Source organism: Lytechinus pictus, chromosome 17 (genome assembly GCF_037042905.1).
Source record: "Lytechinus pictus isolate F3 Inbred chromosome 17, Lp3.0, whole genome shotgun sequence".
Taxonomy (NCBI): domain Eukaryota; kingdom Metazoa; phylum Echinodermata; class Echinoidea; order Temnopleuroida; family Toxopneustidae; genus Lytechinus; species Lytechinus pictus.
Window position 1 is genome coordinate 13,037,727 of NC_087261.1, and position 17,650 is coordinate 13,055,376.

General features: G+C 36.2%; 1 protein-coding gene across 4 annotated transcripts in view; it reads left to right on the plus strand.

Annotated features, from left to right (window-relative positions):
* LOC129280649 (cytosolic carboxypeptidase-like protein 5) overlaps positions 1–17,650 on the plus strand; it is a 36,276-nt gene that overhangs the window by 14,329 nt on the left and 4,297 nt on the right. For 2 of the 4 annotated variants that reach the window (XM_064111913.1, XM_064111914.1), the window contains exons 8-16: positions 1,119–1,254; positions 2,263–2,447; positions 3,009–3,190; positions 3,379–3,917; positions 7,008–7,073; positions 8,666–8,847; positions 11,626–11,861; positions 12,894–12,972; positions 16,066–16,159. In XM_064111913.1, the coding sequence (XP_063967983.1) occupies positions 1,119–1,254; positions 2,263–2,447; positions 3,009–3,190; positions 3,379–3,917; positions 7,008–7,073; positions 8,666–8,847; positions 11,626–11,861; positions 12,894–12,972; positions 16,066–16,159 (1,699 nt within the window). The remainder of the gene's footprint in view (positions 1–1,118; positions 1,255–2,262; positions 2,448–3,008; positions 3,191–3,378; positions 3,918–7,007; positions 7,074–8,665; positions 8,848–11,625; positions 11,862–12,893; positions 12,973–16,065; positions 16,160–17,650) is intronic. The other 2 variants (XM_064111916.1, XM_064111917.1) reach the window with 1 other exon arrangement.

Here is a 17,650-nt window from a genome sequence, read left to right on the forward strand (position 1 = left end):
GTATCTATCTGTTTAGATATGTCTATCTATCTAGCCATCTATATATCTGCCTGTCTCTATCTATCTATCTATCTATCTATATATCTGTCTGTCTGTCTCTCTATCTAGCTATCTATCTATTCATCTATATGTCTGTCTCTCTATCTATCTCTGTCTCTCTATCAATCTATATGTCTGTCTCTTACGAGATAGCTCGTAATAGCTTCATGATATGTCTGTCTCTCTATCTATATGTCTGTCTAGATCTATCTGTCTATCTATCTATCTGTCTGTCTCTCTTTCTATCTATATGTTTATCTATGTTTTATTAATATAACCACCAATCATCTCTCTCTCTCTCTATCTATCTATATATCTATCAATCAATCTATCGATCTATAAGTCTGTCTCTCTATCTATCTATATGTCTGTGTCTCTATCTATCTATATGTCTATGTTTTATTAATATAACCACCTATAATTGATCTCTCCATCCATCACTCCATCCATCTACTATAATTATATATCTTTCTTGTATGTATCTGTTTGATTATGTAAATCTGTTTGTCTATCTATTTTTCAATCTAATATCTGTTTAAATATTTTTTTCCTGTTTATCTATCTATACGACAGACCACCTAATTCGTCCGCATGACGAATTAAAATCTAGTTAGACTTTTGGAATGGCCACCATCCATTTCTTGTATTATTGACAACACCATGCAGGCAGAGAAACTGCAGAGATTATCAACTTGAATTCATATTCTCTGATATTTCAAGTAAGGAAGAGAGAAATGAACTATAATGAAAGGTCAATATAAAAAAAAGGGAGGAATGAAAAATATGAGATAGGAAAGAAATTTTCACAAAGACGAAGAGGTAGATGATATTGGGATTATCACAGAATCCTGCTTGAGGTTACAAAAATGCCTGGAAAGCAGTCTTTTCTACATCATTAAGATTTTAACATAAAGTTTCCAAAGTTTGGATCCTTTAATGAAACAAATAGGGATTTTCACTGTCTCTTTGTTACACACTACTTAAATACTTGCATCTCATTGGCTCTGAGCAAAATTGTAAGTGAAAATCAATGACTATTTTTTTCATGAAAATAATGTTCTGTTCTTTCTTTTATCCAGCTACACTTTAGAGTGTAACTACAATTCTGGCCGATTTGTGAATTCACTTGCCCCTGCTTCCAATGACGATGGAAGGGCGACGCCACCTCCGCTGGCAGGGTACCCACCAAAATATGGACCACAGCATTATGAAGAGGTAAATAGTATATCACTGAATTCAGTATTTTTTGCTTGGATGTCATTTCTTAACAGGTATGTTATTCTCCCGACTAAGATCGGAATTCCGATTTTTTTCATACTTTTTTTAAATTCATCTTTTATTACGTGAAATCCTTTGCCCAAGAACATTCTCATGCCGTTTTTTTTTTTCACTGCTTTTTAAAGTCAAATAATAAAACTATCGTGCAGACTCAACTTGAAAATCACTTTTTTTTTATTTACTATGCAAGACCTTGTAACCCTGACCGGGGTGCATCAGACTTCGTCGGTGACTTAGCGACCCTTGGCTATTTTCAGATTTTTTTTCAGAGGGGAATGTCATGCCTGCCTTAATAGTTAAGATTGTAGAATTAGGACCTGGCAATTTCAGGGCCCCATCTTATAAAGAGTTACGATTGATCCGATCAACAACGACTCTGGAAAGCCAACATTGTCTTCATATGAAATGCATGTTTATTCAAAAAAAATTTCTAGATATGATGTATTTTCATATATTTAGTGTTTTCTTGGTGATTCAGTATGCTCCTCTTTTTTTACAAAGGACATTGTGCAAATTTCCTGTAGAAAAAATTATGACACGGATGGATTTCCATATAGTTAAGGTTGCAATCGCAATTCTTTGTAAGACAGGGCCCAGATCATACATATAGGTTTGGCTTTTTTGGGGTAAGTTTATAGGTTTTTTTTTTTTTACAGGCATTGAAAACATAGGACAAAACTCTGGGAAAGACCTGTTTGAACGATACTAGTATGCATGATGATGTGTGCTATTTTGTCTTCAAGAAAACTTGTCTCATTTCATGTAAAAAAAGATCTCCTGAGCATCCCTCTTTAATAAACAAAACCAAGTTGCTGTCTATTGTTCCTAATTTTCTTGGGCCTTGGCAGGTCAAGAACACTTTGGAAAAATATTTTGAGTTTGTTTTCCTTTTGTTGGTCTGTCTTTCTTATTCTTCTGATATTTTTTTCCTCTTGTGATATTCAGGTTGGCAGAGCAACGGCCATTGCTGCGCTAGACATCAATGATACAAACCCTTGGTCTCGGTTAGCAGGTACAGAGAATGGAAGCGTTCACGGTGTAAGGGCATGGGTTCAACGCTACTTGCGGAGCATGCGCGGGGCTCCCTCACTGCCAAAGAAAATGTCGAGGGTCGCTTCCAAAACATCCAGGTATGATGTCTCGGCTTACTAAAAGTAGAATAAAAGAACTCCCTACCCTGAAGAACTCCCAAGAGAAGGTTTATGCTTTGTTATTTGCCGTGAAATTGTTATCAGAGGTACATGTTTGCTGACTTTTAGCAACACAACCAGATGCATAAATTTGGGAGAAATTGGTTATTATATTTTAATGGGCAATTCCATAAAGCATACATCCGACGTCCTATATCTGGATCTTCTTGAAATGATATATCTCCACTCTGCATGTTTCATATGAAGAGGTTTGGTGTTCTCAAATTATCATTGTTTGAGTAGTTTGTGCAATGAAGTAGAAATGAAGAGAATTGGGGTTCAGACTCACAAAGTGTTTAATTAGTTTCTGGTTGATTACTTTATAGAATTGCATACGTACTGAACATGTAGATGTGCAATCATTTACTTTGCCATTTAGTTGATTATTTAAAAATAGATTTAATAATTTTATATGTATTCTATGCTTCATGTAGACTATTATATCAATATTTTTTCACTCAGAATACAATTATTTTAAAGCATTTCTCTGTTATATTTCAGTCTTGTTGCAACAGTAATGACTCCACCAAAGCCTAACACCAGAACGGGTCTCCTCCAGTCTGGCAACACCGGCGGCAACAATGCAAGCAACAGCAATGTGGCAGGCAATTCCAATGCACAACCAAATACAAGCAACAGTCCAAAGAGAAATATGCATTCCAAACCACTCGGACCTGTAAGAGGTAAGAACCAAAGTTATGTAACTGTCTAATTGTGTGATTTTCTTGTTGCGCTTTTACTTAACTGAAACATCATTGGCAAAGTACAAAATAATGTTTGGCAATTTGGCACTGATGATAAGTATTTATCTGGCAAAATAAAAAAAAATACAGTGGGAATTACTACATTGGTTTGATTTGTTGTTCCACAGAAACTAGAGCATCAATGGAAAGAAGGAAACACCTGGCAACCCTTCAAGGGACTGGTCTTTCTACATCCTCTGCATCCTCTGCTGTCTCTACAGCCACCACCACAACCATGGGTGTGGCTTCCACCCTATCATCAGGGGGCAAAAACTACACCATCCCCCTCCCCCTGACCCACCACAAACAGTCGCCCCCTTCCACCACCCGATCCCACAAGGCGGGGCCGATGTGGGCGCAGAAGAAGAACAAGTCTGACTCGGTGCTGGGGAAGAATGCGGGCGAGGCGGGCGGGCAAAAGGAATCGAGCAGCCAGCTCTCGCCGCGGACCCTGCTGTCAAAGTCGACCAACAATTTGGGCGCGTTCACCCGCCATGGAGGCCTCCTTGCATCAAGCACACTGCCCTCTGTTGTTACAGAACTGTTGAACTCTGTCATGATCAATGCGCTGGACGGGTCCAAAGAAATGGGCAAGGAGGAATCATCTGGGTTCCCGAAAGCATCGGTTGCTCAGCAGAGAACAGCTATGTATGTCAAGAACCATGGGGTGAGTGGAACTGAAAGGTCACAATTCATAAAGCTGGTTCTTTTAATCTGTAGGTTGAAATATTTGGTTTATGCAGATTTCATCCATTACTTCAGCACTTACATGTATATTGAGAAAGCATCTGATAAATGCATGCTTTTACCACAGTGCTCTAGTGTAAATTGTGATAAATTTGTTTGGTTACAGCACTAATGAGCCTTCTCTTTTGAATTAATGAATTCTTTTGTATGGACATGAACAACTGGCTTATTGAATACAGTAATCTTAGTAACAATAGTAGCAAGCATCAACTCAACACGCTATGATAAAAGTGCTCATTCATTATTAGATGCTTTTTTAATACATACTGAATGAGGCGTGATGAATGCATAACATCTGCTGGGGAATGGCTTCTAGCTACGGATTAAAAAATACCTTTGTGAAATCCAGCCTAGTGTTGTGGTGGATGTTGTCAGAGCCAAGCATCATTATTAACCTACTAACACATTACGCAAGCACACTAATCAAGAATACAGCATTATAGCAATTTTGAGTTTGCATGCCATATATTGATATCGAATCTGCGATGTAGTCTTTGTATAACTATGTTGAATTCATTAATAGGCTGCATGACATTGCATATTTGGGTTTTTGTCTCGCCTGCATAGCAGAGCGAGACTATAGGCGCCGCTTTTCCGACGGCGACGGCAGCGGCGGCGTCAACATCAAATCTTAACCTAAGGTTAAGTTTTTGAAATGACATCATAACTTAGAAAGTCTATGGACCTAGTTCATGAAACTTGGACATAAGGTTAATCAAGTATTACTGAACATCCTGCCTGACTTTTAGGTCACATGACCAAGGTCAAAGGTCATTTAGGGTCAATGAACTCTGACCATGTTGGGAGAATTATTTTCAAAATCGTAACCGAAGGTTAAGTTTTTGAAATGACATCATAACTTAGAAAGGATATGGACCTAGTTCATGAAACTTGGGCATAAGGTTAATCAAGTATAAGTGAACATCCTGCTCGAGTTTCAGGTCACGTGACCAAGGTCAAAGGTCATTTAGGGTCAATGAACTTTGGTCAAGTTGGGGGTATTTGTTGAATTACTATCATAACTTTGAAAAGTTATGGATCTAGTTCATGAAACTTGGACATAAGGTTAATCAAGTATTAGTGAACATCCTGCCTGAGTTTCAGGTCACATGACCAAGGTCAAAGGTCATTTAGGGTCAATGAACTTTGGCCAAGTTGGGGGTATTTGTTGAATTACCATCATAACTTTGAAAATTTATGGATCTTGTTAATGTAACTTGGACATTAGGTTAATTAAGTACCACTGAATATCCTGTGCGAGTTTCAGGTCACATGACCATGGTCAATGGTCATTTAAGGTCAATGAACGTTGGCCGTGTTGGGGTATTTGTTTAATTACCATCCTAACTCTGAAAGTTTACGGATCTAGTTCATAAAACTTGGACATAAGAGTAATCAAGTATCACTGAACATCCTGTACGAGTTTCAGGTCACATGACCATGGTCGAAGGTCATTAAAGGTCAATGAACTATGGCCGTGTTGGGGGTATTTGTTGAAATACCATCCTAACTCTGAAAGTTTATGGATCTAGTTCATAAAACTTGGGATATAAGAGTAATCAAGTATCACTGAACATCCCCTGTGAGTTTCAGGTCACAAAACCAAGGTCAAAGGTCAGTTAAGGTCAATAAACTTAGGCCATGTTGGGGTAATTGCTGAATTGCCATCATAACTTTGAAAGTTTATAGATAGAGTGAATGAAATGTGGACATGGGTGTAGTTGACAAGTCTTAAGTCACCGTTCAAATGTCATTTATGGTCAATGAACGTGGTATTATGTCATTATATGAATGGTGTTTTTGTGAATGATTATTTTATAGTAGTTTTCAAAGTTAGCACTGCTGCTATATTAAATCGCATAATGCAGGCGATACTGCCAGAGGCGTTCCACTTGTTGATTATCGCTATCTGTTATATGACAACATTTTATAGTTGATACGTCATCCCCCCAGAATAATTGTCACATAATTTTCACATACCGTATTCTGCTTCAAAATCTAACATACAGAAAATTCTTTGGAAAGGGGGGAAATATCGGTTAGATGAGACACATTTATGACCCTTTGTTTTGAACGCTAGTAGTTGGATGAGGGAAGTCTCATCTATATGGCCAATCTTTTACATATTTAAACCATCATGTTTTACTTCATGATGGATATTATACCGTCTACCTTGTATGTTCCCTTCATTTCAATGTCCCGATATTTCAATGTTATCACCATATTGTACAGCCCTAGCCGTTATTGCTGTTTTTAGTAGATTTTGAGATTTGATTTATTATTCATTCATGAGAAGACAATGTGTAGACTAAAGAGATAGAAAATGACTGACATTTTATCATTTAATATCTACAGACTTTGAATAGGCTTTGAATTGTGCCCATTTTGAAAGAGAGAAACAAAAATCTCATAGAGTTCCTTCTGTTTGAATTTGTCTGCAAAATGCATTTGAAGATCATACTTCCTGTGGATCAAACTAATTCTTTGCCATAATAACAGCCATGTAATTTTCAGTCGTGAGATATTCCGAATTATGATATAATGAAATGTAAGGATGAGCATGAGTAACTTTTTATTTTTATTTTTTTATGGTATTTTGAGCTGTCTTCACATTTTAGTGACCCAACAATTGCTGAATTAATCCCTCAGCGGAGGATTTGAGTTGTGATGAGTGTTTTTTTTTTAAATGCTGGAAATGTGAGTCAGGAAATTTGTTATTTTTAAGTTAGGTTTTATCTTTGACATAATAATATGCAAGTTTTCTTGGGAGATCAATACATAATATGTTGCAAACACAATTGCAAACATGGAAGATATGTCAGATAAAAAAAATTCGATCATTTTGCTTGGTCTTTGGAGTAGATTAACACTTACATTTAACTAACCCTTCACATTGCCATATAAATACATACATGTATGCCTGTCATTATTAACATTTAACTTGCAAATTTGCCATTTTTACACTGTGTCTGTCCCTCTGCTGCTTGTCTGATGTTGCACTCACCTACAGAGCACAATGTTATCACCCGCTACATCTGATGCTGTACATACAGTCAATTTGGAGTTTCCTCCCACGGTAAGAACATCCCACTTGGTGGCAGGGGTGTCTTCTCTCAAATTGCTTTTAGAACAATTGAATAATTGAACAATCCAAGGGAGTTTTTTGTGAAAGATGATAAAAATACATATTGACATATTTTGCATGAGTTGAAAAGGCCATCTTTGGATTGAATAATGAGAGCATTCTTCTTCATTATTCAATGAGACAGAGTGTGGAGTTGCTGTTTCAAATGAGATTAAATTAGCAACTTCACCATCCAAAATTATTGATAAGTGGTTAATGCTGGCTTTGTTTTATAAAGAATGTTGCAACAAAATTTCAGTTATTTTTTTTCGATATGTATGTGTTCCCTTATTGCATAAATTCTGCAAAATATGTTCATGTACTGAATTCTAGAGTGGCAGTCAGTATTCTTTGAAAGTACTCTAAACTCCACTTTGCACTCGGATCCAGACCAATAGAGTGATCAAACCAGAATAATGTGTTATAACAAGACCATGGGGGTGTTTCACAAAGATTTAAGTATGACTGAAGTCGCACTTAAATGCCGACGCGTACATGATATGTAACGCGCGATCTTATTGATAGACACGCAGTAGTGCGCGTCCTAATGACACGATCTGACCAATGCGGTCAAGCCTTTCATACCGTACGCAACTTGGTATTTAAGTGTGACTCTAGGTCATACTTAAATCTTTGTGAAACACTCCCCATGTTTTATCTTCTACTGGCAGAGAGTGTCAAGTTGAGTGTGTAGAGTCTGTAGACTACTGTCAAGTAATACTTCTTTCTTTTCTTTTGCAAATTGCCCAGGATTGGATGTGGAGCATTTGTCATGTTTAATTCCCTCAAAAAAAAAAAAAAATTATTTATTTATTTCTTGTTATTAAGTGAATCAGTCTCCGGACTCTGAAACAGAAGGTTGTGTGTTCTTATGCCAGCCATGGCATAGTTTTGTTCAGCAAGGTATTAATCTACAATGTGCTGCACTGAACCCTGCAGCCTGTTGCATAAAACTTTTTACCTGAGAAAACTCTGGTAAAAGCTGAAAACTAAAGGTTAGTCTGATTTCTGCCATTGACTTTAACACAGGGCAAAAACTCAGGTAAAAAATACCTGAGTTTTCTCAGGTAAAAAGTTTTATGCAACAGGCCCCTGGTTGGTGTTTCATAAAGCTGTTCGTAAGTTAAGAGCGACTTTAAGAACGACTGGTGATCCTTTCTTGTGGTAAATGGTATATTCATTGGCGACGCTCTGAACTTACGAATAGCTTTATGAAACAGCTCCCAGGTGATGTAAATGGGTACCTGGCAGGACTTTACTCCTTGAAATGTAATGCACGTAACAGCTGCTCTGTAGAGTGCTTAGAGACTTCTGATACAGTGTTAAGTACTATACAGGAAGGCAATTATAATTATTGCTAAGTATTATTATTATGAATATTATTATAATTATGATTATGATTATGATTATGATTATTATTATTATTATTATTATTATTATTATTATTATTATTATTATTATTATTATTATTATTATTATCATTATTATTAATATCATTTATTATTATCATAATTATTATTACCATTACTATCATTATATGATAGGCACCATCCGCCCTGTCACCAAAGAGTCACCAGTCTTTGTTCCCGAGGCATCACATGACAATAAACCTTGGGGCATCATCCTCATCATCATCACAACCTATACAGCATCATGGCAACGTCCATGTAGAGGGAGAGAGGAGCGACCTCAAGGCTTTAGGGAGTCTCTGCTTGCACGAAGAAAGGTGAGTAATAAAGAGGTGGAGTGATTTAAAGGCTTGGTCCCACTGCACTGCGGATGCAGAGAGGATGTAAAACAGAAAAGAATCTTGCCATGCATTGGAAAACGTTACGTATCCGTTGTGTAATCTTTGCATACAGGTACGTGTTTCATACGCTCTATATCCATTGAACATCTGTCCACCGTGATTTCATTGTTTGTCCATTGTCTGGAGCGGATGAAATCGGATGGAGCCACCCCGAAATTTTGCTTGTCCGCTATGAATACGTTTTGTGTCTGTCGGCAAGTGGGACTAGGCCTTTAGATATTAATTGGAAAGTAATTGAGAATGACTCAGTAATTTGACACTTGGTCCTGCACCTGGTGCCCTTTTCATAAAACTTGTTATAACATCAAATTTGTAGTAACAGTTAAAAGCTACTGAAATCCTTCATTCTGTTTGTAAATTTGTTATAGATATTGTTATTATAACAAGTCTGTATCAAACAGGGTCAAGATTTGTCTACTTGCCATTTGGTCTTATTCCACATAGTCTTATCCTAGTTCAACTACAACCATGGCTGGTCATCTAAAGGTTCAATGGGGTGTGAGTATTAGAGTATTATAGAGTAACAGTGATTTCAGATATTTATTGGAAATCAATTTACTCTGTAAAGCACCACTTGGTCTACACATGCTCTTCTTGCTGTTTAGTCTCATTCAATCAGTTTGTCTACTCACCATTTGGTCCAATTACCTTTTATCGCTTTGTCTAATTTCCAGTGAGGCTCATCAAGTTTGCCTGATCTCAATTTGTCTAATACCATAGTATATTTGATTAAATGAACTGTTTATTAATAGGAGTGGGCTATACATGGGTCAAAAATACTTTTTTTGTAATTTCAATATGACAACAGTTTTTTTTTATTCCTTGTAATGTATCTCAACATGAAATGACAATATTTTTTGTCTCGGGTCCGAGAAAAAAGTGTGCCGGGCCAAAATCCAAAATGGCCGCCAAAACCCCCAAAATCACAGTTTTGGCCACAACTTTTTTATCTGGTGGTCAATTTCTCTGGTTTTGGTGTCTATTCATATGTTTTGGGGGGCAGGCAATTTGTTTTTCCTATAATTAGTACTTTTAAACCATTATTTGTAGAGTTAAAAGGTAATTATACCTAAATTTTCCCATTTTTGTAGCCTTTTTTTCGGCCAAAAAGTAGGTTTTATCATCCTGGGGTTCTGGGATATTAGATGATACGAGGTCAACAATAGCAAGCAGCTTCATATAGCTATATTTCTTTTATTCCTCCACCTTGAGTTTTACGGATATTTGTGAAATATATCTTATTAAATAAAAAAATGTCAATTATCCATTGGGGCTATACAGTATACATATATGTACAATGTACTGTACATACATACTGCACTGCATAAATGCATCGGCCACCATGACAGATAACAAGGCTTGTAGTGTCATAGAAATGAGCTCTCAGGTTTAGAATTAGATGCCTCAGAAATTGAAGATATGTTTTGTCTCAGAAATTGAGGACATGTTTTGTCAAATATGCTAATTCAGGGGGCGGAGAGAGGTAATTTACACTGTAGCTATTCTGGGCCCCGTTGCATAAAAATTTACCATTATGTTAAATTAACTTAATGGTAACTTGCATGCAATCCTTTATTCTGATTGGCTGTTGATCAGCGTTACCATGATACTAGTAGTTACCTGACCCCATAAACATAGGCCAGTAAGACACCAGAACCAGGTTTTAAAAAAAGCCTCCAAATGAAGAAGATATGGCTAAAAATGTGATGTACGTATGTATACATGTACATGTATGTCATATTTACATGTAAGTGTAATTTACGTTGCTGGTTTCACCATGTACATCAGCTGACAATGAATCAAATTCACAATCTAATTCTAAACCTTTGAAGCTCATTTCTATGACACTATAGTTTATATACAGGCCTTGTCATATGCCATGGTGGTCAATGCATGGATATATGCAGTGTAGTATGTACAGTGCATTGTACACCGTATACATGTAGCCCCTATGGATAAATGACATTTTATTTTATTTGATAAGATATATTTAACAAATATCCGTAAAACCCAAAGTGGAGGAATAAAAGCAATATAGCTACATGAAGCTGCTTGCTATTGTTGACCTCGTACCATCTAATATCCCAGAACCCCAGGATGATAAAACCCACTTACTTTTTGGCTGAAAAAAGGCTACAAAAATTGGAAAATTTAGGTATAATTACCTTTTAACTCTACAAATAATGGTTTAAAAGTACTAATTATAGGAAAAACAAATTGCCTGCCCCCCAAAACATATGAATAAACACCAAAACCAGAGAAAATGACCACCAAATAAAAAAGTTGTGGCCAAAACTGTGATTTTGGGGGGTTTTGGTGGCCATTTTGGATTTTGGCCCGGCACACTTTTTTCTCGGACCCAAGACAAAAAATATTGTCATTTCATGTTGAGATAAGGTAAAAGGAACACAAAAAAACTGTTCCCACAGTAAAACAAAAAATCACCCATTTATAGCCCACTCCTATTATTAATCAAATTTTCATATGACAATGTTCAAAATAACTATCTGGAAAAGTGGAAATTTGACTATCTGGGCATTATAAAACTATTTGAGAATTGCACTATAAAGTGGGTTAGACTGACTATAATGTAGACCATACAGCAATTTAGACCAAATTGATATGGACCTTGGTTTTCATGTAAATAAATCATAAATGTAATAGTGTTTCTTTCCCCTCCTCCACCTCTCTCAGTCACCAAGACTCGGCAGACAAGGCTAAAAAGAGAAGGAAGAAGGTGAATGGACCGAAGCGACGTAGCATCTCTCACAGCCCTAGCCGTAAGTCCCAGAAGAATTCCCACCGAACCCTGGCCAAGGGAGGCAAGCACAGTGAGACGTCGGACAGCGACCCAGAGAGATTGGTGAACCGTAGACAGGAAAGGACAAGGCAGAGGTCAATTACGAGTAGCCTTTCAGATCCCACCCCTAGTAAGTACATGCAGTCATTGGCCCATACATGTATTCTGAACTCGGGGGTTTAATTTAAATTCTTGGGGCCATTTCATAAAGCTGTTCATAAGTTAAGAACGACTGGTGATACTTTCTTACGTGCTCAACCATTGCCAATGAAGATTTCGGTGTACGGTATACCATTTACAAGAAAGGATCACCAGTCGTCCTTAAAGTCGCTGTTAACTTATGAACAGCTTTATGAAACACTCACCAGGGGAGCGTTTCATCAAGATTTTTGTCCGACTAGTTGTCAGATCTGACATCTTTCCTTGATTTTTATTGGCTGTGAGGCGCTGTTACTATGGTAACTGTTGGATAAAACAGGACTTGTCGGATAAAACGTCCGACAAGTCCTTTCATGAAATGCTCCCCAGGTCTAAAGTTGTGGTTGAACTATTTATAGCCGATTGTGACACAAATCTCTCACAGAAGCGATTCAATGTGACACCCAAATCATTCATAACTGTCTGGGAATGATGAATAAGACATGTGTCTTCACCATTAATGAATGAGGAAAGACCGATAAAAGTAAACATTTATAAGAAACATACAATGTAAACAAATATTTGATATCTTTGGCTGACCATAATTTTAGCACAGAGTTAAGATAAACTTGACTTCAGAAAACAGGTCCATGGATTTATGACATGATATATGCAGAGCTGCAACTGTTCCGGAAATATCGGTGTTTGTTACAGAAATGTATTAAAAAACCAAGTACAAAGGGCATCCAAAATATGAATTCAGGGAAGCATTTCATGAGAGGATTTGTCACACGTGTTATCAGACAAGTCCCGTTTTATCCGGCAGTTGCCATAATAACATTGCGTCTCGTCAAATAAAAATCAAGGAAAGTTTGCGGATTGACAATTTGTCACACAAAAATTTTAATGAACCACTCACCAGGGCTGAAAAGAGAATGTGATGTGGAATAAATGTGATGTCAGCCATTTCTTTTGGCTCTCCTGAAATCAAATGTAATTTGAATCTTTTTGCTCTTTTTTCCAGATGATTTGCATCCAATGTCAGAACATACTTCACATTTTGCGTCTAATGTTGAACGCCAGAGAGCCAACACACCAAAGAGGTAAGTTGTGTTTTTTTTCTTAACCTCCGTGCAGTTGTATTTTAAATCCATATTTCTTCTAAAAAGTCTTTTGTGCAATTCTTCTCATTAATTTTATTTCAAATATAACGTATTCAAGTATTTGTGATTCTGTATTTATTTGGCATTGTAAACCCCATGACTCATCTTCAAAATCTTTCACCCTATTAATTCATTTGTGATGAGATTGTGTTTAATGGGACATTAAGATGTCCTTTATGCGCTGAAATAAAATGTATATGTTTTGTTTATTGCACTTTGTTGGAGAAGAAAAAAAGTTTGGTGCAGTGGTAATTTGCTTGTAAAGTTTTCTTTGGTGAAAGTCTATTTAAAAGTATTTGTACATGTTCTTTTGGGTTTAGTATTTTGCCTGATTTATATATATATATATATTTATTATTATTATTTTTTTTTTGGGGGGGGGGGTGAAATTTATAGTTTTCATCGTTGCTGCTTGCCTCCTCTTTCCTTGCATACATTGTAATAACATGACTTCTTATTATGAAAAGATCAATAAAAGCTTTCATATTATAGATAGATTATGGACGTAAATTTTTGTCCCATTTTATGATTGCTAAAATGGTTCTATACGAAGATAAAAAAAAATCCTGGACACAATTATTATTTCATTTGACATTTTGATTGTTACCTAAACTTACCTTTATAGCAACATCTATAATGTATTTCATCTGGTATTTCATTTTTCTCTTATATTGAATTCAAAATGTGAGGGAAACCAAAATATTTATATTTGCCAAAAAAAAAATGCAGGCTTCAATTAAATGAACATGTTTCTCTTTTGTTGTGTGAGTAATTGAGAAAAGTTGCCATGGTTCATTAATTTCTGTTCTGTCTCACTTTGTATCACATACTTTCGTAGCTGACATTCCTTCCCTTTCTCTCATATATGTGACTTGCCACCCCCAACCAACAACAAGTCGCCCACAAAAATGAATTTTAAGATTTTTATTGAGTTTGAAAAAGCACATCCTTAGCTATAAAATGATACATAGTTTGTCCAAATTGATCAACAATAACTCACTCAAATACTTGATTGAATGCAAAAGACACAAAGCAAGAGCTTCAGAAAATAAGGAGAAAACGTCTGAAGTTTGTGTTCACTCAAGCATGAGATCAATTTAAATGAAACTTCCAAGCAGTCCACAAAAAATTGTATCATGTTTTCTAATCAACTTTTCAACATGAAATTTTTAGAGTATAAATAATAATAAATAATTCTTCAGATAAGCTAATTGTTTATTATTATTTTGGCTTTTTGAAGACCAATTTACTATTTTGGCTATTACAGAGAACCTTCCCTGGCGACTTATTGGTGGTTTTGGGTGGCTGCTCACATAATTTCTATGTACATTCCATGTGGTATTAACTAATTTGTTTGTTCTATCGCTTCAATTGTTGTGTGCCGTTGAGTGCAGTTTTCAATCCATGAAGCAGCAACTTCTAGCCTTATCACAGCCCAGCTCTGTTGGTAGGTGCATTAACATTCTTTCATTCTATCAGTCATACCATTCTCATTCTTTATCCCCATTAAAGGTAAAAGACAATAGTTGCAGCAAACAATTATTTCATGAGAAAGTCTTCTTACAATTCAAGGTTAATTGTCAAAATATCATACATCTAGATCTGGTACATTAATGTAAACTTATCTTTGTAAAATCATGAAATCTTAGCTTGAAATCGATAACTCTGATGATCGATCACTAACACAGAAAATCATATGTGGGACAGTGTATTAACATTGCTTCGAAAAATACCCGACATTTGATGGAATTCTGTACTTATTTAGTACACATTTTCTTCCAGAGCTATTTGGCACATTTTTTAAATTTATACATGCAAACAATTTTTTGTTGTAATTTCTGTGGATTCTGTTCGAACTCATTTTGAGATTGTTACCACAACAATAGTAAGCCAAATAAAGCATTAAAATATGTTTTGCTGACAGTGATAGATGTATTGAAAGTTTGTACAGGGTGATTTCATGAAATGGGGGTGATGGGGGTGATTTCTTGTTTTCTGGTGTGTCAACATGGAAAATCTGATTTGTTCGTGTAAAAAATTTAAATTGAATTCACCCATACAAAAAGGAATTGATGTTTATGCTGTGTAAATTTTCTGTGACAAAACAGAATGTCCATTTTAGATCAAATGTGAAACGGAAATAAGTCTCTTCAGAAATGGAAAAGACAATTTTTTATAACATTTGGGGAAATCCCTTTCCCTACCACTGTATACCGGATCTTTCTGAAATGATTCATTTACACTTTGCGCTTCATATGAAAAGCTGTAATGGCAAAGTTGCATGACTTGAGTACTTTGTGAAGGGAAGTTCAAAAAAAGAAAACAAAATTGGGTTTGTTATGTACAAAATGTCATTTACCAGGGTTCCCAGCCCATCAGGGAAATCGGGGAAAATTATTTAACTTTTTTCCAATCAGGGAAAAATCAGGGAAATTGATTTTAAAAATACCTCAAATCAGGGGGAAAATGCCTCAAATGAGGGAAAAACCAGGGAATTTTAATCAGCCCAAAAGTCGAAAGCACGGTAGTCAGGCAGACTCTGTTATATTTTGTTGCATCTATCAAAACAACATCCATTGAATGACGTGTTATGGCAGTACCAATTAGTTTTACATTTGATATGCTTGTTTTTATACTGAAAATACATGTAATTCATCAGGGAATTTTGTTTTCTTGAAAAGCTGGGAACCCTGTTTACAGATATAAAGGTATCAGTGGAGCTCATGAAACAAAATAGTGATATTCACTGACACTGTTGCTCTGAGCCAATCTGATGCAAGGATTTCAGTAGCTTATATAAAAAAATAGTTGGTGAAAATCACTTGATTATTTGGTTTGTGAAATGCTCTTGTCGTCATCAAAATTTGTGGGATGTACAGTGTAGTCCTCTATGTGTTATGGAAACCTGCAAGGGAACAGATTGCTCGCGGCTTTGGTGTGTACGTCATTAATTGACCTCCCTGTGCAGCCATCGGGTGACCCCTTTATTCCAAAGTTTGTGACAAATCTTTCTGTTTCTGTTTTCTCCTTCAGGAGTCTCTCGATCGGCAGTATCCGAGAACCTTCCTACATTAAATCTAAAGTGAACAACACAATCAAGAAATCAAACTCTTTCAGTTCAGGACGGGTAAGTAATCTTGACACAAAGCAGGGTGTGCCCGTGGTTATTTACAGTGGATGATTAATTATTTTGTGTTAAATGAGGATAATTATGCAAAAAATTGAAATTCCTGATTTTCTGTTTTACACCTCAATCATGTAATATATATCTGGAATGACACTTACAGGGCAGAATTTGATCATTAAAAGTGCTGAAAATCAAGGTTCGGCATCTTGCCCAAAGCAGACAGATCAACAAAACTCTCTACTCCACATTGTTGGGGATTGGCAATGCATAAAGTCTTTTGTCTTGTCCCTTTGTTGCTTGGAAGGAAAGCCAGTTCTGACAAATTTGTTTCAGATATCAGTAAAATGCAAGCATGATTTTACATAAACAGAGTTTGATGATTCAAGCTTCATGTTGCATATGAAAGTGACATATGAATGGGCAGGAAATAACGGTATATAACAAGAAATATAATTTTCCCTTTAGATTCAGATCTTGCTGGTCAAATGACTTACCAGGTATATTGTTCACATTATCTTTTATTCACTCGTGCATGAAGTACTGTATGTTCATATATCATCTGATAAGCACTACGTAAAAGGAAATGATCAAAGCTTTAAAAATATGGATCATTTATTTGTAATAATCATGATGTAGCCATGATGAAACAGCAGTTCCAGGTTTTACATTTTTTTATGGACACAATTTACAATGAAAATATCTTCGTTTCAAACCCTGAAGATAATTTTTTTCCTTAGGATTTGTGGTACTGGAGTCATGTTGATGTTCTGATTTTATTTTCTCTATGCGTATGGCTATTAACCCTATCTAGGCCGGGGGGGGGGGGGGGGCCTCGGAGGGCCCCCCCCCTCAACGATTCGCGCAATATTTTTGCCGCGCGAAATCTTTTGACCGCGCCGCTCGCTGACTTTTTACTTTCAAGTCTTGCGCAACTTTTGAGACCAATTTTGCGTCACCCGGGTACGTGGTTCTGAAATTACGCAACATTATGTAAGTGCATGTCAGACCAAATATTTCTCAAAAACGTGATTTTGTGTACAAAGTCAATGCATATTGTGTTTTCAACCAAAAATCATAAATGTATGATTATTTTTAGTTTTGCTGGTCTAAATGTATTTATTTTATGCTTTTTATGGTCTCAAAAGGTAAAAAAAACCAATGAAATACATAAGAAATTGCAAAAACAATATAATACATAAGAAAATGATTTGATATCGCAATTTGGTTCATGTACACTTGCTAAGAACACCACAAAGAGTTTCTATACCAAAAATTAGAACATTTGGAGCTTTATTTAGGGAGTTAGAGGAAAAAGTATGATTTCGCATACTAATTACGCATAAATTAGCATAATCACTTTATAACAATTCATATGAAATAAATTACTATACAATTTTGTAGATTATGTCCCAGACAACCTGCGTGCCAATTTTCGGCACGATCACGCGGTCGACGGCCGAGATCTCAAGGGGGGCCTGGGAGGCCCCCCCG